The sequence below is a fragment of the Scyliorhinus canicula genome, chromosome 10 (genome assembly GCF_902713615.1).
Source record: "Scyliorhinus canicula chromosome 10, sScyCan1.1, whole genome shotgun sequence".
Lineage (NCBI taxonomy): Eukaryota > Metazoa > Chordata > Chondrichthyes > Carcharhiniformes > Scyliorhinidae > Scyliorhinus > Scyliorhinus canicula.
In genome coordinates this window covers 189,246,206-189,271,807 of record NC_052155.1, presented here as the reverse complement: position 1 = coordinate 189,271,807, position 25,602 = coordinate 189,246,206, and the positions used below count along the sequence as shown (strand labels likewise).

The window sequence follows — 25,602 nt, the reverse complement described above, 5'->3', positions numbered from 1 at the left end:
GTGCACAGTTTTGGTAAAAGCAACGGAAGACGCGAAACTGAACATTGATGTTAATCATTGTTGGGTCGAGGTTGGAGAAGATGTTCGGCTGTTGTGGAACTCCTCTTCCTGAAACTGGAATATCAACGAATGGTATCAGGAGCTAGTGACATTGTTACCAATTATATGAAAGGAATAAAAGAGATAGACAAAGACAAAACACATGGCAGCTATTCTGACTTTCAGAATAGAACCTTTTAAACAATGTGAAGTCTCCTTTGATTATTTGAAATGAATCGAGAGTATTGCCAGTTGCTGAAACACTTGTTCTCCGTGTGTTGTGTGGACTGAGGCCGAGAGTTACAGCACACAGACGCAATTCCAGAATATAGGATAAGGCATTGTTTTTCATGCTGTTTTTCCCTGGGATCCACTTTTGTCAACTAACTGGCCTTTGCGACCTACGCCACAATTGCTTACCTTTAATGAGAAAGGGGAGTCTGCTTGGTCCTCACGATCTCACTCCACTCCAGTTCACAGGAGGAGAGGGCAATGTGCACATCAGGTGCAGAATTTAGCTGGTTCCCTTGTGCCGTCTTCTGCTTTGCCAGAACAGAAAATCCAACCTCGCATATGTAGGTAGTCGTGAAGGGCAATAGCAACAAAATGCTTATTTTACTCAGCACTGCATACTCCTGGGCGATGCTACTCCAGAATGCTGACAGCCTCATGAGCTTTTGATATGTTTTTAAAGTGATGCTACAGGTCAGGTCAGGAGTCAGCTGTAAGTTAATAACTGACCGTGGGGTCGCAACCTCAAAAGGAAATTTTCACTAACCACTTCTCTTTCAAAATCTGAAACTTCTCTCATGTGCCATTACTTCCCTGCATATAACACACATGGGCTTTGCATCTATTTTTGCATTGGCACAATTGACAAAACCATAGGTCAACAAATCATCTTTGTAGTGTTTCATTCCCGAGTTAAGTTTCTTTTTTCTAGGCTGTTAATCAGAGGCACTGGTGCTCTGTACAGAGTTGACACTAGCACTGCTCTGTCCTGCCTTGGACTCTCCTGAGCAACTCTCTCCAGCAGATTCAGCTGTGAGATTCTGTCCAATAGGTAAACTGTCTATTTGAGTCTCTGGCCATCTCTTACTTTTAAGAAGGCGATCCATCTTCACAGTCCTCTTGGAACAGCTAGAAAATGGAAGCAACTCTGCTCCATGATTTGAACAAAAAGTGTGTACATGGAGAGTGCTTGACAAGCAGGGCACATGACCTGCTCTCTGCTGTCACTTCTGGCTGGAGGATTCCACACAGCCTAATTTATTTTCATTTAAAAAGTTGGCAGCGGCTGCCATTCACAATGTAAAAGCCGGTAGCGACTATTGGGCACTTCTCCCGTGATCAAGGCCACCTTGGGAATGGCGTGCCCGATCGCTCCGAGACCCTCCTGACACCCACTCCGTGGGTTGTGATCCGGAGGTTGGAAAACCCTGGGATAATGCACAATGCTCCCTGTGGAAAAATTCACTCGGATCATTGGAAAATTATTTGAAATCACTTAGTCTTTGTAAACCAATAGCCTGCCATAAACAAATTGTAAAAAAGATGTTTCCCGAGATCATGCTCTTAATGGATTGAAATCTGCATTGGAAGCCCCCAAGACCCCCTCCCCCAGCCCTCTCCAGATATATAGGCTCCCCCCCACCCCCACCGAGACTCCAGTGTCTCTGCCCCCCCCCCCCCCCCCCAAAAGTTCAGCCTCTCCTCACGCCGCTCCTCGAGACTGCATTCACTCCCCCTCCCGATGCAGAATGTGGTGAAATGGGGTCTTACCCAGGTAATATAAGGTCAGGTTGTCCTGGTCAAAGTACCAATCACCGTTCACGTTCTGGGCCCAGTTTAAAGGCTGGAGTGACCCATTCCGAGCTGGAGTGAGAATCTGGAAATGGTTTGGACTTTGTGGGAAATGGTGCAACATGATAACATAGTCATTATCCTAAGGAATAAATCAAACAGAATCGTCAGCAACCACCTCAAACCCAAACATGCACATCCAGCTAGAACTGCTGATCCTTAGCCTGTCCCTCATCCCCTACTGACCCTTACCCCATCCCTCATCCCCTACTGACCCTTACCCTCACCCCTCATCCCTTACTGACCCTTACCCCGTCCCTCATCCCCTACTGACCCTTACCCCGTCCCTCATCCCCTACTGACCCTTACCCCCTCCCCTGCTCTCTCTCACCCCTCTCCACTCTCCCTCACCATTTCTCCCCTCCCCTTCCTCCACTTTCCCTTCTCCCCTCTCCCCACTCTCCCTCCTTCCCTCTCCCTTGCACTCCCTCAACCCCCCCGCTCTCCCTCATTCTTTCCCCCGCTCTCCCTCCTCCCCTTACCCCACTCCCCTCCCCCCTTCCCAATTCCTTACTCTCCCTCACCCTTTCCCCCGCTCTCCCTCCTCCCCACTCCCCTTCACCCCTCCCCACTCCCCTCCCCCCTCCCCCACTCCCCTCACCCCTCCCCCACTCCCCCTCCCTCACCCCTTCCCCCCTCACGCTGCTCTCCCTCACCCCTTCCCAATTCCCACACTCTCCCTCACCTCACCCTGCTCTCCCTCACCCCTTCTCCCCTCCCCCACTCTCCCTCACATCCTCCCCTGCTCGCCCATACCTCATCCCCAATCTCACTTACCTCCTGTTCCACCCTCCCTCACTCCTTCCCCACCCCCACTCTCTCTCACCCCTTCCCGGTTCTCCCTCACCCTTTGCCCTCCAACTCTGTCCCTCATCCCTTCTCCCCTATTGCCCATTGCCCAGCATCTCCCCATCACAATATCAGCCAGCTCTTCCATCATCTCCCCATCCCCATCATCATCTCCCCCTCCCCATCATCATCTCCCCCTCCCCATCATCACCTCCCCCTCCCCATCATCATATCCCCCTCCCCATTATTATCTCCCCCTCCCCATCATTATCTCCCCCTCATCATATCCCCCTCCCCATCATCATCTCCCCCTCCCCATCATCATCTCCCCCTCCCCATAATCATCTCCCCCTCCCCATCATCATCTCCCCCTCCCCATCATCATATCCCCCTCCCCATCATCATCTCTCCCTCCCCATCATCATCTCCCCCTCCCCATCATCATCTCCCCCTCCCCATCATCTCACCTTCGCCCACTCTCCTCTCCCCCTTCTCCCCCTTACTTATCTTCTCCTCTCCTTGCCTCTCTATTCCTCCCGTCACCTCTTCGCTCCTTTTCCCTTCCCTCACCACCTCCTCATCTCCTCTGACCTTTTCCTTCTCTGCCCTGGACAAGGGAATTTTAGACGTCAAGGATGGGATCAGTTTAATATGTGTGTGTAATGTATCCCTCCGCTCTCCGCCACTCCCAGCATTGGTTATTATTCTGCTCTCCGCTCTTCGCCTGCTCTTTCCAATGTGATCATTCGGGGAAACAGATCCGCTCAGCAACATGCACTGAAGTAACTTTAAGTGAAAAGTATAATTGGATGGAACCAGTTTGGGATTGAGTAGCTTTTCGCTACTCAATTTGTGGTCCAGACAATTTATCCTCCTGTATCAGTCCCGTCAACATTTCCAGGATCAGGGAGAGAGCTCCTCGGTACCGGCGAACATCTTTGTCACCTACCGGTGCTCACCGGCTGGTTACGCAGGACCCCCAGCCTCCTGTTTCAGTCATTGGCCTTTAAGGACTGGGTTTGCTCTGAGGGAGCCCCAGTGATGGGAGCTGTATTCGCCCACTGTGGATGCAGCTATCTCTCAGCTCGCTGTGCATACGGTCCTCGATTGATAAACCAGGGGTCTACTGAGCCTGACATCAATCAAAGTCTCTGGAGGTGAACTGTGAATCGCCATTCCTACTGACCCAGAGGTGAGGATGGACCAGAGGAGTCACAGCTGACATCTAGTAATGGGACGCTCAAAAAGGTGACATCAGTGCAAGTTCCCAAACACTCGGTTAATGTGTTAGATTTTGAGGAGGATATGAAATGAGGAGAGAGGTGAAGGGTTTAAAGAGGGGGTTCCAGAGCTTGAGATCCAGTCAGCTGACGACACAGCTGCCAATGGTGGAGGCAGAAAACTGGGGGATGGACGAGAGGCCAGAATGAGAGGAATGCAGAGATCTTGGAGGATTGCTAGGCTGGAGGAGGTTTCGGAGATAGGGAGGGGCGAGGCCATGGAGGGATTTGAAAATGAGGATGAGAGTTTTGGCTAGTCCACGTAATGCATGAGGATTGTTTCTGAGTAAGTAGTGTGGACAGGGGTGAACCTATTGCATTCTTCTCTGAATAAGCTGACACATACCTTGAAGTGATAGAAGTTGGCTGTGTAAGAGATGTTGGTAATATGATCCAATCTCTCAAAATACCAATTTAAAGTTTCATTGCTGGGAATAAGAGCTTTCCAACCAGAGAATTGGTACGAATTGCCATCTAGGTATGGGACAGTACTGACCCCTGTGTCGACAAACCAGAGAATGGAAAGTCAGCAACATCACTCGTTTTAAATAAAACATATAACAGAGTTCCACATTTAATCTTTGTGGAGCGAGCACCCTTACCATGTCTATATACAGTAATATATAACATATATTTTTCATGAGGGCAGCACGGTGGCACAGTGGTTAGCACAGCTGCCTCAGGCGCTGAGGTCCCAGGTTCGATCCCGGCTCTGGATCACTGTCCGTGTGGAATTTGCACAGTCTCCCCGTGTCTGTGTGGGTTTCACCCCCACAACCCAAAGATGTGCAGGCTAGGTGGATTGGCCATGCTAAATTGCCCCTTAATTAGAAACAAAAGAATTGGGTACTCTAAATTAAAAAAATATATATATTTTACATCTGTTTTGTGTTATTTGTTCATGGGATGTGGGCGTCGCTGGGCTGGGTCAGCATTTATTGTCCATTCCTGAGGGCATTTGAGTCAATCACATGGCTGTGGGTCTGGAGTCACGTGTAGGCCAGACATGGTCAGGACGGCAGATTTCCTTCCCTGAAGGACATTAGTGAATCAGACGGGTTTTTATGACAATCGGCAATTGTTTCATGGTCATTATTAGAGTTTTAATTCCAGATATTTTATTGAATTCAAATGTCACCATCAGCCCTGGTGGGATTGGAACTCGGGGGTCCCAGAGCATGATTCTGGGTCTGGATTACTAGCCCAGTGACAATGCCACTATGCCACCACCTCCCCATAATATGTATGTTCACTCTATTGAAAATCTGAAAGGTTCCTTCTTTACAAACCTTTCTTTGTGTAATCACAATTTTTGGTGAGAACAGTAAGAAGTCTGACACCAGGTTAAAGTCCAACAGGTTTGTTTCAAACACTAGCTTTCGGAGCGCAGCTCCTTCCTCAGCTTCACTTCCTCTTGATTCACCTGAGGAAGGAGCCGTGCTCCGAAAGCTAGTGTTTGAAACAAACCTGTTGGACTTTAACCTGGTGTTGGCAGACTTCTCACTGTGCTCACCCCAGTCCAACGCCGGCATAGTCACTTCACAATTTTTGGTAACATTTAAGAGGTGTTTCCTGAACGGAAAGTTTAATAATGGGAATTTTCAATCAAAATACTGGAATGGTGTTTTTAATGGTATTTCTTGGGCGGGATTCTCCAACCCCCCCCCGCCGGGTTGGAGAATCCCCGGGGGTGGGGGGGGGGGGGTCCTGGCCTATGATTGGGGCCCACCGATCTGTGGGCGGGCCTGTACCGTGGGGGCACTCCTTCCTTCCGCGCAGGCCTTTGTAGGGCTCTGCCATGGCCAACGTGGAGAAGACCCCCCCTGCGCGTGCGTAGGAACACGCTGGCCGGTCTGCGCATGCGTAGGAACACGCTGGCCGGTCTGCGCATGCGTAGGAACACGCTGGCCGATCTGCGCATGCGTAGGAACACGCTGGCCGGTCTGCGCATGCGTAGGAACACGCTGGCCGGTCTGCGCATGCGTAGGAACACGCTGGCCGGTCTGCGCATGCGTAGGAACACGCTGGCCGGTCTGCGCATGCGTAGGAACACGCTGGCCGGTCTGCGCATGCGTAGGAACACGCTGGCCAGTCTGCGCATGCGTAGGAACACGCTGGCCGGTCTGCGCATGCGTAGGAACACGCTGGCCGGTCTGCGCATGCGTAAGAACACACTGGCCGGTCTGCGCATGCGTAGGAACACGCTGGCCGGTCTGCGCATGCGTAGGAACACGCTGGCCGGTCTGCGCATGCGTAGGAACACGCTGGCCGGTCTGCACATGCGTAGGAACCATGCTGGCCGGTCTGCGCATGCGTAGGAACCATGCTGGCCGGTCTGCGCATGCGCCAACTCACACCGGCCCTTCGGCGCCAGTTGGCCCGGTGCCAGCCCCTCCGACGTTGGCCCAGCCCCGGACGTGCAGAGCATTCCCGAACTTCCGGTTGGCCCGACGCTGGGGTGGTTTGCGCCGTTCTTGCCGCCTGCATTGGGCCATGCCGCCAATTGCGGGGGAATCCCGCCCCTAGTGTCCAAGGTAAGATTTTACACCAGCAAAACACCTTGATAGATCCACATTACTCAATATCACCAAATTTGCCCATTTTTTGTGTGTTTTTAATCCCTTTCTTCAGGAGTTTACTTCAAATCTTCAGCCTGCCTAAAACACAGGTTCCAGCTGAACTTATTTATCTCACAGGGGTGACAACTACATCTGTACATCCCACACATGTACATTTGGCAGAAATTCCCAATAATCTATGTATTAACGGAACTCATAAAATAATGTATCCTTTGGTTTGTTAGGGAACCTGAGTTAATACCACATTGAACAGTATTAACTATGATACGGGATAGGGTGAGCTAACATTCTCATGTTCAAATCTCCGTATCATCCCTCCCTATCTTTGTAACCTTCTATAGCCCCATAACCCTCCCTATCTCTGTGACCTCCTCCAGCCCCACAACCCCCCCTATCTCTGTAACATCCTCCAACCCCTACACCCCTCCCTATCACTGTAACCTCCTCCGGCCCCTACACCCCCTCCCTATCTCTGTAACCTCCTCCGGCCCCTACACCCCTCCCTATCTCTGTAACCTCCCTCAGCCCCTACACCCCCCTCCCTATCTCTGTAACCTACTCCAGCCCCTACACCCCTCCCTATCTCTGTAACCTCCTCCAGCCCCACAACACCCCCTATCTCTGTGACCTCCTCCAGCCCCACAACACCCCCTATCTCTGTAACCTCCTCCAGCCCCTACACCCCTCCCTATCTCTGTAACCTCCTCCAGCCTCACAACCCTCCCTATCTCTGTCAGCTCCTTCAGCCTCACAACCCTCCCTATCTCTGTAACCTCCTCCAGCCCTACAACCATCCCTACCTCTGTAACCTCCTCCAGCCCCTACACCCCTCCCTATCTCTGTAACCTCCTCCAGCCTCACAACCCTCCCTATCTCTGTCAGCTCCTTCAGCCTCACAACCCTCCCTATCTCTGTAACCTCCTCCAGCCCTACAACCCTCCCTATCTCTGTAACCTCCTCCAGCCTCACAACTTTCCCTATCTCTGTAACCTCCTCCAGCCCTACAACCCTCCCTATCTCTGTAACCTCCTCCAGCCTCACAACTTTCCCTATCTCTGTAAACTCCTCCAGCCCTACAACCCCCCCCCCCCCCCCCTATCTCTGTAACCTCCTTCAGCCCCTACAACCCTCCTTATTTGTGGAATCTCCTCCAGCCCCAAAACCCTCAAATATTTCTGCGCACCTCCGATATGATCTCTTAACCATTCCCCATTTTCCATTGGGCCATGCTTTCAGCTGCCTGGACCATAAACTCTGGAGTTTGTCCCAGACCTCTCCATCCCAGCCACCTCTCCCAGTTCCATTAAGACACTCCTTAAAACCGTCTTTGATCGAGCCCTAATATCTCCTTATGTGGCTCACTATCGACTGGTGTAACTGGGTGGCGCATGGTAGCACAGTGGTTAGCACAGTTGCTTCACAGCTCCAGGGTCCCAGGTTCGATTCCCGGCTTGGGTCACTGTCTGTGCGGAGTCTGCACGTCCTCCCCGTGTGTGCGTGGGTTTCCTCCGGGTGCTCCGGTTTCCTCCCACAGTCCAAAGATGTGCAGGTTAGGTGGATTGGCCATGATAAATTGCCCTTAGTGTACAGTTGAGTTGGGTGGGGTTATGGTGATAGGGTGTGGGGTTAGGTAGGGTGCTCTATCAAAGGGCTGAAGCAGACTCCATGGCCAAATGACCTCCTTCTGCACGGTAAATTCTATGAAATCCAGCCGTTATGAGGAAAGAAGGTGGAGTAATTTCTAGTTCGAGGAGCTGATGGCAGAAGGAACGCACCGTGAGAATTTGACAGAATGACATTATTCCCTCTCAGAGTGTTCGGCGATGGTCCAGTGAATTCCAAGCGGTGGATAGTGACCTCGGAGTCACACACGACCCCCGGGTATCCATGGCTCCACTCAGCTGACGAGTGACATCGAGCGGGATCCAAAATCAGGCTGTGCGGAACCACCTTGTTACCAGGGTTACCTGTGAAAGACAGTTTACATCACACATCAGTCAGACGCTAATTCGGCAGACAGAATTCTCCCATCTAGACTCCTTCCTGGAGCGGAAGGTCAACACAACTGTGCGAGAGAGCTCCGCACAGGCACTGGGAGATCAGAAACCAAACGGTACATCTCTGGGATGGACAGGAATGATCCTCTGACCATGGCTCAGGGACCCATTCCCTTGGCCAATGTTTATCCCTCAACCAACAAAGAAAACTGATTTCCTCCCCGTCATTGCAATGCGGTTTGTGAAATCCAGCTGGGTGGACAGTTACTGACTTTCACACATTATGACAGTGACAACCCACAGAGGTTGTTCAGTGGCTGGAAAGGACTTTGGGGACTGGCTCTGCTCGATCAACTTGTTCGGATCCCTGACTGAAGCAAAAGGAAGAGTCAGGTGGATTGAACACATCTGGCCAGCTTGTCAAATGAAATGAATTACTGTTTGGAGTGTCGTTACTGGAGTGGATGCAAAAATCAGCACAACAGCGCTCAGCAAGATCCCAAAATCAACAAGCGGGTGAACAATTAAATAATCATTTTGTTCTAATCACCAGTGGATGCTCGAGAATCGGTCAGTGGAATTCCTGCTGTCTCCAGCACGACCCTTCCAACTTCTACATCCTCACAAAATGGCACAGGTTAATGTTTTATCAGATATAACACACCTCTGAGAGTGCGGCACTCCCTCAGCACTGACCCTCTGACAGTGCAGCACTCCCTCAGCACTGACCCTCTGACAGTGCAGCACTCCCTCAGCACTGACCCTCTGACAGTGCAGCACTCCCTCAGCACTGACCCTCTGACAGTGCAGCACTCCCTCAGCACTGACCCTCTGACAGTGCGGCACTCCCTCAGTACTGACCCTCTGACAGTGCGGCACTCCCTCAGTACTGACCCTCTGACAGTGCAGCACTCCCTCAGCACTGACCCTCTGACAGTGCAGCACTCCCTCAGCACTGACCCTCTGACAGTGCGGCACTCCCTCAGTACTGACCCTCTGACAGTGCAGCACTCCCTCAGCACTGACCCTCTGACAGTGCAGCACTCCCTCAGGACTGACCCTCTGACAGTGCGGCACTCCCTCAGTACTGACCCTCTGACAGTGCGGCACTCCCTCAGTACTGACCCTCTGACAGTGCGGCACTCCCTCAGTACTGACCCTCTGACAGTGCAGCACTCCCTCAGTACTGACCCTCTGACAGTGCAGCACTCCCTCAGTACTGACCCTCTGACAGTGCGGCACTCCCTCAGTACTGACCCTCTGACAGTGCAGCACACCCTCAGTACTGACCCTCTGACAGTGCAGCACTCCCTCAGTACTGACCCTCTGACAGTGCAGCACTCCCTCAGTACTGACCCTCTGACAGTGCGACACTCCCTCAGTACTGACCCCCTGACAGTGCAGCACTCCCTCAGTACTGACCCTCTGACAGTGCAGCACTCCCTCAGTACTGACCCTCTGACAGTGCGGCACTCCCTCAGTACTGACCCTCTGACAGTGCAGCACTCCCTCAGTACTGACCCTCTGACAGTGCAGCACTCCCTCAGTACTGATCCTCTGACAGTGCAGCACTCCCTCAGTACTGACCCTCTGACAGTGCGGCGCTCCCTCAGTACTGACCCTCTGACAGTGCGGCACTCCCTCAGTACTGACCCTCTGACAGTGCGGCACTCCCTCAGCACTGACCCTCTGACAGTGCAGCACTCCCTCAGTACTGACCCTCTGAGAGTGCGGCACTCCCTCAGTACTGACCCTCTGACAGTGCGGCACTCCCTCAGTACTGACCCTCTGACAGTGAGGCACTCCCTCAGTACTGACCCTCTGACAGTGCGGCGCTCCCTCAGTACTGACCCTCTGACAGTGCGGCACTCCCTCAGTACTGACCCTCTGACAGTGCAGCACTCCCTCAGTACTGACCCTCTGACAGTGCGGCACTCCCTCAGTACTGACCCTCTGACAGTGCGGCACTCCCTCAGCACTAACCCTCTGACAGTGCGGCACTCCCTCAGTACTGACCCTCTGACAGTGCAGCACTCCCTCAGTACTGACCCTCTGACAGTGCAGCACTCCCTCAGTACTGACCCTCTGACAGTGCGGCGCTCCCTCAGTACTGACCCTCTGACAGTGCGGCACTCCCTCAGTACTGACCCTCTGACAGTGCAGCACTCCCTCAGTACTGACCCTCTGACAGTGCGGCACTCCCTCAGTACTGACCCTCTGACAGTGCGGCGCTCCCTCAGTACTGACCCTGTGACAGTGCAGCACTCCCTCAGTACTGACCGGCTGACAGTGCGGCACTCCCTCAGTACTGACCCTCTGACAGTGCAGCACTCCCTCAGTACTGACCCTCTGACAGTGCGACACTCCCTCAGTACTGACCCCCTGACAGTGCAGCACTCCCTCAGTACTGACCCTCTGACAGTGCAGCACTCCCTCAGTACTGACCCTCTGACAGTGCGGCACTCCCTCAGTACTGACCCTCTGACAGTGCAGCACTCCCTCAGTACTGACCCTCTGACAGTGCAGCACTCCCTCAGTACTGATCCTCTGACAGTGCAGCACTCCCTCAGTACTGACCCTCTGACAGTGCGGCGCTCCCTCAGTACTGACCCTCTGACAGTGCGGCACTCCCTCAGTACTGACCCTCTGACAGTGCGGCACTCCCTCAGCACTGACCCTCTGACAGTGCAGCACTCCCTCAGTACTGACCCTCTGAGAGTGCGGCACTCCCTCAGTACTGACCCTCTGACAGTGCGGCACTCCCTCAGTACTGACCCTCTGACAGTGAGGCACTCCCTCAGTACTGACCCTCTGACAGTGCGGCGCTCCCTCAGTACTGACCCTCTGACAGTGCGGCACTCCCTCAGTACTGACCCTCTGACAGTGCAGCACTCCCTCAGTACTGACCCTCTGACAGTGCGGCACTCCCTCAGTACTGACCCTCTGACAGTGCGGCACTCCCTCAGCACTAACCCTCTGACAGTGCGGCACTCCCTCAGTACTGACCCTCTGACAGTGCAGCACTCCCTCAGTACTGACCCTCTGACAGTGCAGCACTCCCTCAGTACTGACCCTCTGACAGTGCGGCGCTCCCTCAGTACTGACCCTCTGACAGTGCGGCACTCCCTCAGTACTGACCCTCTGACAGTGCAGCACTCCCTCAGTACTGACCCTCTGACAGTGCGGCACTCCCTCAGTACTGACCCTCTGACAGTGCGGCGCTCCCTCAGTACTGACCCTGTGACAGTGCAGCACTCCCTCAGTACTGACCGGCTGACAGTGCGGCACTCCCTCAGTACTGACCCTCTGACAGTGCAGCACTCCCTCAGTACTGACCCTCTGACAGTGCGGCGCTCCCTCAGTACTGACCCTCTGACAGTGCAGCACTCCCTCAGTACTGACCCTCTGACAGTGCTGCACTCCCTCAGTACTGACCCTCTGACAGTGCGGCACTCCCTCAATACTGACCGGCTGACAGTGCGGCGCTCCCTCAGCACTGACCCTCTGACAGTGCGGCACTCCCTCAGTACTGACCCTCTGACAGTGCAGCACTCCCTCAGTACTGACCCTCTGACAGTGCAGCACTCCCTCAGTACTGACCCTCTGACAGTGCAGCACTCCCTCAGTACTGACCCTCTGACAGTGCGGCACTCCCTCAGTACTGACCCTCTGACAGTGCGGCACTCCCTCAGTACTGACCCTCTGACAGTGCGGCACTCCCTCAGTACTGACCGTCTGACAGTGCAGCACTCCCTCAGTATAATTACTTACTCATGAAGGGGTTAATATTTGAGGGTTAAATGCCAGTATTGGCTGCCTTTATGGGGAACAATTTGCTTTATCTGGAAGAATCGATCAGTAAGATCCGGAGTGAGGTTTCTCAGAGTGGAGGTTTAGCACAGTCCAGTCTGGGGACTGGATCTTTGCTCTGACTTTGCGAATTGGCCCTTCCTCCAGTCAGCAGAGTGTTGGTGGGAATCCTGTATCCTGTGCCCATAGAGACTGTCCCTCCCACTGAGTCCACCCGGTACGGTGTGGACAACAGAGGGGAAGAGGCAATGAAAGCTGTGGACAACTTCATTCAGGGACTGAGAGGTTACGTTTATCACTGAAGACTCTTTGGGCAAGAAGTTTGTCTCCAGAAGCTGAGGGCTGACCTACAGAGGTTTAGGAATCGTGGAAGCAGGTTTGATAGGGCCGCTGTTGCCCTGTTTCCATTTGTGTGCGAGACATGAACTAAAGATCACAAATATCAAACAGTCCAATAATTCCGATTGGGAATTCGGGACAAACGTATTTACTCAGAGAGTGGTGAGAATGTGGAACTCGAACCCCCACAGCCATTGGCTAAGCGACTGGAACAAACATATATACGGATTAGGAACAGGATTAGGCCACTCGGCCCCTCGAGTCTGCCCCGTCATTCAATAAGATCCTGGCCGACCTGATTGTAACCCCAGCCCCTCAGTCCCCCCGCCCCCCGATAACCTTTCACCCCCTTGTTAATCAAGAATCTCTCGCTCTGCCTTAAAAATATTCAAGGATTCTGCTCCCATTGCCGTTTTAGGACGAGAGTTCCAGAGAGTTACCACCCTCTGAGAGAAAAATGTTTTCCTCATCACCGCCTTAAATGGGTGACCCACAGTGACCCCTCGTTCCAGATTCAGCCACAAGAGGAAACATCCTCTCCACATCCATCCTGTCAACACCCCTCAGGGTCTCAACGTCCCCTCTCACCCGTCTAAACTCCAGCAGATACAAATCCAACCTCCACAAACTCTCCTCATAAGACAACGTGCCCATTCCTGTTATTAGTCGAGGAAACTTTCTCTGAACAGAATCCAACGCATTTAAATCTTTACTTAAATAAGGAGACTGATACTGGCCACAGTATTCCTGATGTACTCTCACCAGTGTCATGGACAACTGGCACCTAACCCCCCCCCCCCCCCCCCCCTCCCCCATCCCCTCCCCACCCCCTCTCCCACCCTCCCCCACCCCCTCTCCCACCCCCTCTCCCACACACACACATTCTCTCCCACCCCCTCTCCCACCCTCCCCACCCCCTCCCCACCCCCTCTCCCACACCCCCACCCCTCTCCCACCCTCCCCCACCCCCTCTCCCACCCCCACTCCCTCTCCCACCCACACTTCCCTCCCACATCCCCCACCCCCTCCCACACCCCCACCCCCTCTCCCACCCTCCCCCACCCCCTCTCCCACCCCCTCCCACATCCCCCACCCCCTCCCACACCTTCCACCCCACCCTCTCCCACCCTCCCCCACCCCCTCTCCCACCCCCACTCCCTCTCCCACCCACACTTCCCTCCCACATCCCCCACCCCCTCCCACACCCCCCACCCCTCCCTCCCACCCCCTCTCCCACACTCCCTCCCAATTCCCTCTCCCACACCCCCTCCCACCCCCCCACCCCCTCCCCACCCCTTCCAACACCCGCCTCCCCCCCACATCCCCCACCCCCTCCCACACCCCACCCCTCCCTCTCCCAACCCCTCTCCCACACCCCCTCCCCACTCCCACCCCCTCCCACACCCCCCACACCCTCTCCCTCTCCCACACCCTCTTCCACACCCCCTCCCACCTCCACCCTCTCCCACCCCCTCCCCCACACTCCCTCCCCATCCCCTCTCACCCTCTCCCACACTCCCTCCCCACCCACTCCCACCCCCACCCCCTCCCCCACACCTCCTCCCCACCCCCTCTCCCACTCCCATCCCCCTCCCACCCTCTCCCTCCCCTTCTCCCACACCCCCCACCCCCTCCCACCCCACCCTCTTCCACACACCCTCTCCCACCCCCTGCCCTCTCACCCACACCCCCCACCCTCTTACCCTCTCCCACCCACTCCCACACCCCTAGCCACCCTCTCCTTCACTGCTCTCCCACAACCCCTCGCACACCCCCTTCTACCCCATCTCGCACACCCCCTCCCACCCTCTCTTCCACATCCCCCCTCCCAGACCCCCCAACCCCTCTCCCCCTCCCACCCCCTCCCCCCACCCCCTCTCCCTATTCCCAAACCTCACCCCACTTGTGGAAAATTCTGGCACAATCAAGGGGGTGGGGGTGGGGGGGGGGGGGGGTGTTTATAACCAGTGTTCTCCCCCAGATCCCCCCAATCTCCGGCTCACCTGTGAGAGACCCGTCCAGATCCTGGAGGACCACCTCGTGCTCCGAGTGGAAGGAAGCCTTGTTCGTCACATTGAAGAACTGGACGTCGCTGAACCTCACATTCCAGCCTCCAACCTGGATTTTCACGATACCCTGCAGAACGGTCATTCCCAAGGCAGCGCACTCCGGCCGGTCAAAGTTCACCAGCCTGACAGACGATACGGCCAGCCCATCAAACAGGGGTAAGACAAGACCATGGCTGGTGCAATAGGTGGAGTCAAAGCCAAGTGCCTCCATGTGGCCAACGATGGTGGCGTTCTTGATCAGAGCCCCCCCGGCCTCTCCCCACCCGCTCACGTAGGACCTGATGACAGTTTTGGATTCTATGCCAGCCTTCTCATTGTTCACCATGACAAAGTTATGGAATTGTATCGCCCCGCTATCCACCCACTCTGCCCCTTTCTCACAGTTCCACGTGGTCAGTGACTCAAACCTGGCTGGTTCCGGGGTCCAGGAATTGCACCCACCCCCTTTCCGAGGGTAGTAGGCTCGGAAGATCCACAGGCCAAACCAGCCCTGGGAGTGCACGGTGTTGTTGCGGAACTGGCCGAGCTGGACGTTGCGCGGGCAGACATCGCGAGTGTAGGAGGGCCCCCCGGGATGCTCCAGCAGACGGTACCAGAAGCCAAAGTGTGACCCTCCTGCAGCAGCATTGTGGCTGACTGTGTTGGCAGGATTGGTCACCCAGAATGCAGCAGGGGTCAGGTCATCGTTGAGGAGGCTGGTGCTCTGTCGCACCATGACTGCCAGGTTGTACTGTAACACGTTGCCCTGTTCAATGCCATCTTCAATGAAGAAAGCTCCGCCCATGATGTTGTAAGCCACGTTGCCCTCCACCAGGAGGCGATGCGTGCCATGGATGGTCACGGCCCTGTTAAATGTCTGGTGTATTGCACAGCCTCGCACGTAAGACTCATATCTCAGGTCTCCCGTCAGGTGCCAGTGGATTGGGTATCGGCCTAAACGGAAGGCTTGTCCTGCGTAATAAATCTGGGAGAGGGAGAGAGCAGCAGAGTTTAGAGAGGAAAGAAATATTTGCTTTTCCTTCAGAGTTGTCAAATCTCTTGTGGCTTTTGGATGTTGTGAATGAGGTCATTGAAATGCAGCTCTTTCTACTCTTTCATACCAGAATAACGTATCTTTATACAGTGGTGGTCCAGTGGTGCAGTGCGTAGTGTGCCTACCTTGGAGCCACAAACTCCCGGTTCGAATCCAACCTCAGGACTTGATGGCCGAGGAAGATGCATTCCTAAAACAGCCAAAAACCCTTCTAGCACAGGCCAATGGCAGGCAGCAGGAGTGGGAGAGATTCCTGGCCAGCCATGCTTGCAACGTGGAGCTCTGACCCTCAAGCGAAAAGCTCTGGCTTCAGGCTAAGTGACCTGTTCCAGGAAATGTGAGATCAGACAGACAGAAGCTCAGTTTGTGTCTCCAGATGTGAATGTTTTCTAGAGTTTAACATGGAAAACACCCCAAGGTGCTTCAGATGAACATGGAGCCATTCAAGGAGATAGTAGGACAGGTGATGAAAAGCTTAGTTAAAGAGGGACGTTTTGAGGAGGAAGAAAAGGGTTAAAGAGTAAATTCCAGAGCTTCCGCCCATTTTACAAATAAGCAATTTGCCCAGATTCACTTTCTCAGTCTCCATCACTCAGCATTTTGCCAAAGCGAGGTCACCTTAATGTTCCCCTTTCCCAAAGTGATGTTGTCAATGGGTAGCGTTCCCACAACTAAATTAGCAGGTTCAAGTCCCACATACTCCTGACTAAGATGTTATACCGAGGCTATGTCTGCTCTCTCTGGGATGGTATTTTCCACAAAACAACAATAATAATGCTTCAACAAAAACAACATGTTAGGGTGTTGTGAAAGTACCTCTGCATTTTCATTAATCTTACCTCAGCCATTCAACCCAACCCAGCAGGTGTGAGATTACCAGTCTGTACACAGGGAGAGTGATGGAGAGTGAAAGTTGACGGATATCACAGAATTGTAACAGTGCAGAAGGAGGCTATTCATGTTTGCGTTGGCTCTGAGAATGAGCAAGTTACCGAGTGTTACCCTCCCACTTTTCCCCTGCACCATCTTCCTTTTCAGTTAACAATCCAATTCCCCCTTGGAAGCCTCGATTGAACCGGCCTCCACCACACTCTCAGACAGTACATTCCAGATCCTAACCACTCGCTGTGTGAATCTGTCTCCACCACACTCACAGACAGTACATTCCAGATCCTAACCACTCGCTGTGTGACTCTGCCTCCACCACACTCACAGACAGTACATTCCAGATCCTAGCCACTCACTGTGTGAATCTGTCTCCACCACACTCACAGACAGTGCATTCCAGATCCTAACCACTCGCTGTGTGAATCTGTCTCCACCACACTCACAGACAGTACATTCCTGATCCTAACCACTTGCTGTGTGAATCTGTCTCCACCACACTCACAGACAGTACATTCCAGATCCTAGCCACTCGCTGTGTGAATCTGTCTCCACCACACTCACAGACAGTACATTCCAGATCCTAGCCACTCGCTGTGTAAACCTGCCTCCACCACACTCTCAGACAGTGCAGTCCAGGTCCTAACCACTCGCTGTGTGAAAAGGTTTTTCCACATGTCGCTCTTGATTCTTTTACCAATGACTCTAAGTCTGTGCCCTCTCATTCCCAATCCTGTAGCGAGCGAGGACTGTTTTCCCGATCTACTCTGCCCAGACCCCTCAGGATTTTGAACTCCGTACACAGGAAGAAGTCAAAAATTAAACACAAAGAGCTTCTGTCTGCTCATGCGCACTGCTGTTATCGAAGAATTATTGGACTGATTCAACCCACAATACAAAGCAAAGTTGGTTAACTAATTAAGTATACCACATCCCATGACAACCTGCTAACCCCCCACAAGTCCCGAAAGACGTGCTTGTTAGGTGAATTGGACATTCGGAATTCTCCCTCTGTGTACCCGAACAGGCGCCGGAATGTGGCGACTAGGGGATTTTCACAGTAACTTCATTGCAGTGTTAATGTAAGCCTACTTGTGACAATAAAGATTATTATTATTATAAACCCAGAATCTTTCCAATCAGGAGTTGAACAAAGATTGATCACCTGTAACTTTCATTGTCATACAAGTCATTCAGAGATACAGGTGAAAATAGTTTTCTGTTTGACAGACAAAGTAAAATATGCATCTTATGAATCGGAAATGTTGGAGATTCTACAAAGAACAATTCCATCACTAACATCCTGGCAGCAAATGTTTCAGCAAGTCGCTATCCACACTGCCCTCCACTTTCCCACTCCTCAGAATTTTGCAAGGTCGCCTCACACCTGCGGCAGTGGGAAAATCCTGGAGACAAAGGGGAGGGAATTGGGTTTTCGTTGGGGGCCCTATTCAGGGTGCAATTCAGGCCATGCTGATTGGCCGACACCCTGGAGCTGTGAGGCAGCAGTGCTAACCGCTGTGCCAGCCCGCCGCCCAATCACATTTAAATGCAGGCAAATGCTGGCATGGGGCGGAAACCTCATTATTGCCGCCAGCGAGGGACCGAGGAACGGAGTCAGAGCTGATGCTGGGCGTGAAACACGATTTTGTCCGGACACCTGATTCGCCGCCCGATTTCTCTCTCTCGCTCTCTCCACCGCTGACAGTTCCTGCAGTCAACAACGCTGCGCAGACTTGAGCAGTTAAACCGGGGTGGGGGGGGGGGGCTGTAAATGTTACCTCAACATATTCGATTCTGCCCACGATGAGACCTTCGCTGGGCTGTGGGGCGTGGAACATGATGCAGCCCCCAAACTGGTCACTCCCGATTTCTTCCCCAAAGCGTCCCTGGAAACAAGTGTGTGTGGCAAATTCACCTGAAATCAGAGGAATTTTCAACAGAATTTTCAGCCGACTGCATTAGGCAGTGGTTCCCTAAGCAGTGCCTCAGATGGCCACCAGAGGGCAGGGCTCCATAAAGAATCACATCAGGGGTATCTCTGGGCAGGGGCTGGTTTAGCTCACTGGGCTAAATCGCTGGCTTTTAAAGCAGACCGAGGCAGGCCAGCAGCACAGCTCAATTCCCGTACCAGCCTCCCCGAACAGGCGCCGGAATGTGGAGACTAGGGGCTTTTCACAGTAACTTTATTGAAGCCTACTTGTGACAATAAGCGATTTTCATTTTCATTTTTCACAAGGAGCTAGCGAAGATAGAGACCCCCCCCCCCCCCCCCCCCCCCCCGGAGAAACGTTCACCTGATCAGGAGAGAGGGAGATTGGGGGAAGGAGATAAGGAGCAGGGAGGGGAGAGAGGGAGATGAAGGTGTGGGAGACGACAAGGTGGAGATGGGGAGGAGGGGAGGAGGTGAGTTGATGGGGAGGTGGGAAAAAGGGGAATGAGCAAGGGGAGGGAGACAGGGAGTGATGGGGTTGGGGAGATGGGGGGGGTGGAGGGAGACAGAAAGGGAGGGGGGAGGAGATGGAGGGGGTAAGATTGGGGGCAAGACGAGGAGTGAGGGGGGCGGAGTCACAGGGGTTGGAGGTGCAGGGGACGGAGGCGCAGGGGATGGAGGCGCAGGGGATGGAGGTGCAGGGGATGGAGGTGCAGGGGACGGAGGCGCAGGGGATGGAGGTCCAGGGGACGGAGGTGCAGGGGACGGAGGCGCAGGGGATGGAGGTGCAGGGGACGGAGGTGCAGGGGACGGAGGCGCAGGGGACGGAGGTGCAGGGGACAGAGGTCCAGGGGACGGAGGTCCAGGGGACGGAGATCCAGGGGAGGGAGGTCCAGGGGATGGAGGTGCAGGGGACGGAGGCGCAGGGGATGGAGGTGCAGGGGACAGAGGTCCAGGGGACGGAGGTCCAGGGGACGGAGGTGCAGGGGACGGAGGCGCAGGGGACGGAGGTGCAGGGGACAGAGGTCCAGGGGACGGAGGTCCAGGGGACGGAGGTCCAGGGGATGGAGGTCCAGGGGACGGAGGTCCAGGGGATGGAGGTCCAGGGGATGGGGGTCCAGGGGATGGAGGTCCAGGGGACGGAGGTCCAGGGGATGGAGGTCCAGGGGATGGGGGTCCAGGGGACAGAGGTCCAGGGGATGGAGGTGCAGGGGATGGAGGTGCAGGCGATGGAGGTCCAGGGGATGGAGGTGCAGGGGATGGAGGTGCAGGCGATGGAGGTGCAGGGGATGGAGGTGCAGGGGATGGAGGTGCAGGGGATGGAGGTCCAGGGGACGGAGGTCCAGGGGATGGAGGTCCAGGGGATGGAGGAGGTTTTACTGTCTGAGCCAGCTCTTACTATGTTGGGTCTAATGCCTGATGCCAAGTGTCAACATCCATTCGAAGAGCTTTAGGAATGCTGGCTAAGCTGTGGGTTAATGAACAACCAGCCATACCTGTGTCAAACCCATCTGGGCATGATTCAATCTGTTCATTCCACTCAACATGATTTGAACCTCGGACAACGATGTTGCGAGTTAATAAACCCACTTCAGCTCTCGCGTCAAACACAATCCCATCAGGCAGGGAGAAGGATTGCCCCAGGTGTCGATAGTTGAGTGGGTCGGTGAGGTTCAGGGTCGTTCCGTCATCTGACACCACCTCTATAACCCGCTTCTCGTTCTCCCTTTGGCTGTGTCTGAACAGTTAAAGCAAACATTTGAAAGTTGAAGCAGAACCCAAAGAGTACGAGATGGCCCAGGTCATGGGCAGAATGAGAAACCCCACTCCAGGAATCAAATAGGTCAGGTATCACCGTACTGATATAAATGATGGCATAACATAACATAAGGAAGGCTTCGGAAAGATTAAATACAGAGACATGTTTCCAAAGGATCAATAACCAGACATCAATGGATTTCAGATCATTGGCAAAAGAACCATTGGCAACAGGAGGAATCGTTTTCTTCACACGGTGATTTGTTGTGATCGGGAAGGCACAGCCTGAAATGGGCGTGGAAGCAGATTCAATAGGAACTTTCCAAAAGGAATGGGATAAATAAGGATGTGGAAAATTTGCAGCGAGTTGGTGGTAAAAGAGAAGTGGGACTAACTATATCGCCCATGGAAAGGGCGAGTACAGAATCAATGGGCCAAACAGCCTACTTCAGTGATTCTATGATCGTGTTAACTAATCTAACATCAGGTAACAGAACAGAATCTGACATTTTACATCGTCTGCATTCACTTGAGAAGGTAGAGAGGGCCTTGTGTTAGTATCTTGTGGGAGAGCCAGTACCTCTGACAGTGTGGCACTCCCCAAGCACAGCCATGCAACGTCAGGCTGGGTTCTGTGTTCCAGTCTCTGGATGGAGCAATTAAAACAACCATGTACGGATGCAGAAACTGAGCTATAAGATAAATCCGGTGAGTTTCTCGATATTGGCTCCCGGTGATGCTACTCGATGGTAAATAACCCACATGTACCTGTCACCAGTTGATGCAATGACGATCTCATCACCTGGTCTCCATGTCACAGATTTCTGTAAAATGAGGGTTTTGGTGCCTGCTTCAGCTGTCTGTGCTAAACGGGTCCAGGTTACAGGGACAGGGAAGCCTAGATGGAAGGAAATAACCATGCCTTGTCAAAAGAAGTCTAAAACATACTGCATTCGCAACAAAACCATTCCTTTGAATGTTTGAGCATGTTGCAAACTTCCAATTGAAAGAGAGAGAAAGAGTTATATTTTTATGATACCGTTCACAATCTGAGGATGTCCCAAAGTGTTCGACAGCCAATGACGTGCCTTTGAAGAGGAACCCTGAGAATGTGGCAGCCTGCACTCTGCAATTGACCAGCAGTCTGACCTGGTCTTGTCCTGGGGATATAGTCAGATTGATCTGGGCTGTAACAAACACCTGAGCTCACTGTGTTTATAATATTCAAACAAAGTAACATTGCTTTCCACATGTGTGCTGACAATAACTAACTCTATCTCATCATCACCTCTCTTGACACCTCCTATCTCAAAACTGTCAGACTGCTTGTAGGACACCCAATACTGGATGAGCACAAATGTCCTCCAGCTAAATATTGGGAAGGCATTGTCTTCAGACCCCACCACAAACTGCTTCCTCACCACCAATCCTATCCCGTTCATCTGGGACTGTACTAGACTGTTCCTAGTCTCTGGGCACGATTCTCCGGCCACGTTACACTCCCGCTCAAGCGAAACATGGACGGCACAGTGGATAGCACTGTTGCCTCACAGCTCCAGGGTCCCAGGTTCGATTCCCGGCTTGGGTCACTGTCTGTGCGGAGTCTGCACATCCTCCCCGTGTGTGCGTGGGTTTACTCCGGGTGCTCCGGTTTCCTCCCACAGTCCAAAGATGTGCGGGTTAGGTAGATTGGCCATGCTAAATTGCCCTTAGTGTCCAAAAGGTTAGGTGGGGTTACTGGGTTATGGGGATAGGGTGGAGGCGTGGGCTGAAGTAAGGTGCTCATTCTAAAGGCCGGTCCAGACTCGATGGGCCAAATGGCCTCCTTCTGCACTGTAAATTCTATGATTCTATTCTATGATTCCCTCTGGATCACTCCTTGAAAGTGGCTGTTTTGATTTTCTCACATTTTGATTGGCATTGATTGTACAGGGCATCGTACACCACCCTGTAATCTCCACCCTGAAACACAAACCAGAAAATGCTGGAAAAACACAGCGAGTCTGGCAGCGTCGGCGGAGAGGGAAACAGGAATTAACGTTCCAAGTGGAATGTGACGCTTCTTCCGTTCAAGACAGACTCGGAAGCTTCTCTCTCTGCAGATTCTACCACTTATCCCAGCATTTCTAAAGCTGCTCTTAAACCCTACATCATTCCATCAGCATATCCCTTCCTTCACACAAAAAAATAAACACTTAATAAGCGTTCATTTGCACCAAGTGAGACTGAGCTGTTTACTGCATTGTATATTTTATTGACCTGTTAAGCCATTGATTATGATAGATGAACAGAACACTCAATAGCACTTCATCCCTGAAGACGCAACACACAAACAATGAAGCTTTTCATGATGTTTTCATCCTAATATAAACTTGGTTAAAAAAAAAGACTTGCAGCGTTTAAAATACACTCAGACTGCACCACTCCAGATATTGAAACTTGGAGATTTATCAAAAGATGTTTAAGAATGAACCTCTTGTGGTGAATGTGATTCACACCGGATTATAATCTGTAAATACATGTGCCTATATTGTAAGTGCAGTTGCACTACCTGACCACCAGGGGGAGTAGCTCTGGGAATGCTCGAGAATTGTACTGGGCTTCTCCCTTGGTTCCGCCCAGGACTCCTCCCCCTGGAGCTGCTGTATAAAGATCAGTGCCACATGGTCAGCTGGCCAGTTCACTGAAAGTTCAATGGCTAACCGGCTGGCTCTGTTGTGAGTATATTAAAACGGCTATTCTAATCCTACAAGCACGTGTCCGTAGAATTGTTGGTTCCAACACCTCTCACCCTCACTTTTTCTTTAACATGTTCAGCTTTGACCATGATTTCTGTCCCCTGTTCTAATCTCCCCTTTGAGTCTGATAACACTCACACAAGAAGTCTTGGAACAGTTTAAGGCTGCTATATAAATGCAAGCTGTTATTATTATTTGTTAATTTCAGCTGGCATTCAGTACCAAAGGTTTACCGTGTAGGTCCAGGGTTCCGTTTCGAACAGCCAGTGTCTTGGTTCCGTACAGGGGCAGTTCCTTACTGCGGAGGTGACCATGCAGCGTGATTATCGCTTTGTGCCTGAACGGGTCAGCTTCAGTTCCAATCTAGCCAGAAGTAAACACCAGGAAGGTAGTTTATCGGAAGTACGCCTCAGCATTGCCCCCTTAAAACAGCATCGTAACCCTCGGCATTGCCCAATCTGACATACACCCGGAGAATGGGATCCATCTTTTCCCAAACAGCCATTCCCAGCGACGGAGGTGGGGGTCACGTTGGGAGTGAGATTAGTGGGAAGGGCCGAGTGGGCAATTCCGGGCTGGGAAAGCCCCCCGATATTCCCCCAGTGATTGGGAAATCAGGAACTCCCGGCTTTTGATCACCAGCTCAGTGAGGTCTGTAAATGTGGATGGGATCTGGGAGTTACCGCTCAGGAATTTGGACCCTGATATCTCTCGGTCAGCGACCATATTTATGTAGCAGAAACATGGTGCGGGATTCTGTGGCTAAGTGTTGACGCTGTCGGATACTCCGCCGCATTTCTCAACGGCATCAACACGGCCTCAGGAGAAGAAATTCTGGTCCCTACAGGGGGCCATCACGGCATTGGAGGGGTTCACGGCGCGCCAGCTGCTGATCCTGTCGTGAACTGGGTGGCGCAGGATCCACGCATACACAGTGGCACCGGCGCCAACGTGCCGCATGCACAGTGGCTCCCTTCCCCGCGCCGGCCCCGACGCAACATGGCGCAGGGCTGCAGGGACTGGCGCGGAAGAAAGGAGGCCCCCAGCCAGAGAGGCCGGCCCACCAATCGCTGGGTCCCGATCGCGGGTCAGACCACATTGGAGGCCCCCCGGGGTCTGGCCTCCCCCCCCTCCCCCCAACCCACCCCCGACCCTTCCACGCTGAGTTCCCGCCGGCTGAGAGCAGGTGTGGACGGCGCCGGTGGGACTCGGCTTTTTACGACGGCCGCTCGGCCTATCCCGGGCCGAGAATCGGCGTGGGGGCTGCGTAGAGCGGACCCCAACTGGCACCGTGCCAACCACGCTGGCGCCAATGCGCCGATTCTCCGCTCTGCGGGGATTCTCCGGCCGGGATTCTCCGGCCCGGCCCCCGGCTGAGAGAATCCCGCCCATGGTTTAAAAAGAATGTCATCCCAAAGTGGGGCCCTCAGCAACACCAGCAGACGGTTAACAGAGTTTACCAGCACAGCGCAAACCAATGTCTCAGAGACACAACTGCAACTTTCCTCAGGCTGCACCCCCTCCCTCCCTCAACAAGGAACTGGAAGGTCAACAGCTTGGAATGAGGATACGATCCATCTCTTCATCCCACCCGTCCACCGTGGGAATAGTCATGGGCAGGACTGGAAAATCCTTCCCAATTGGTCTCCTCATCCTGCCCACCAAAGGAATAGTCATGGGCAGGACTGGAAAACCCTTCCCAATTGGTCTCCTCATCCTGCCCACCAAGGGAATATTCATGGGCAGGACTGGAAAACCCTTCCCAATTGGTCTCCTCATCCTGCCCACCAAAGGAATAGTCATGGGCAGGACTGGAAAACCCTTCCCAATTGGTCTCCTCATCCTGCCCACCAAGGGAATATTCATGGGCAGGACTGGAAAACCCTTCCCAATTGGTCTCCTCATCCTGCCCACCATGGGATTAGTCATGGGCAGGACTGGGAAACCCTTCCCAATTGGTCTCCTCATCCTGCCCACCAAGGGAATATTCATGGGCAGGACTGGAAAACCCTTCCCAATTGGTCTCCTCATCCTGCCCACCGTGGGAATAGTCATGGGCAGGACTGGAAAACCCTTCCCAATTGGTCTCCTCATCCTGCCCACCATGGGAATAGTCATGGGCAGGACTTGAACATCCTTCCCAATCTGTCTTCCCAATCCTTCCTCACATTGTATGACTTCCTTTCGCCAAGTACATGCCCAAATTCTTTTGATATGAGATACAATTGGTTTATCCAGAGTCACTGTGGATCCAGACACATCCACACAACCTGCAGCCGGAAGCGGTTGAAACACGGTCCTAGACTTTGAACAATGCCCCTTCGCTCCAGGTGCTGTTACCTGCAGCTTTCCGCCCTCTGTGATGAGAATGTTTTCTGTCTGTAGCTCAATGTCAACTTCATCAAATACAAGAGTTCCACCTACGGACAAGAGATCGATGTTAGAAATAGGACACAACACCAGCAAAACGTGACGTAACTGTCCCAGTCA

The 25,602-nt window shown here is 53.2% G+C and overlaps 1 protein-coding gene across 1 annotated transcript in view; it reads right to left on the bottom strand.

Annotated features, from left to right (window-relative positions):
• The window catches only part of pkhd1l1.1 (PKHD1 like 1, tandem duplicate 1), a 186,950-nt gene that overhangs the window by 39,693 nt on the left and 121,655 nt on the right, over positions 1 to 25,602 (bottom strand). The window contains 10 exon segments of the mRNA XM_038808494.1: positions 7 to 114; positions 1,822 to 1,984; positions 4,318 to 4,469; positions 8,326 to 8,517; positions 14,700 to 15,729; positions 18,465 to 18,601; positions 20,113 to 20,354; positions 21,143 to 21,272; positions 23,346 to 23,475; positions 25,453 to 25,532. Of these exon segments, the coding sequence (XP_038664422.1) occupies positions 7 to 114; positions 1,822 to 1,984; positions 4,318 to 4,469; positions 8,326 to 8,517; positions 14,700 to 15,729; positions 18,465 to 18,601; positions 20,113 to 20,354; positions 21,143 to 21,272; positions 23,346 to 23,475; positions 25,453 to 25,532 (2,364 nt within the window).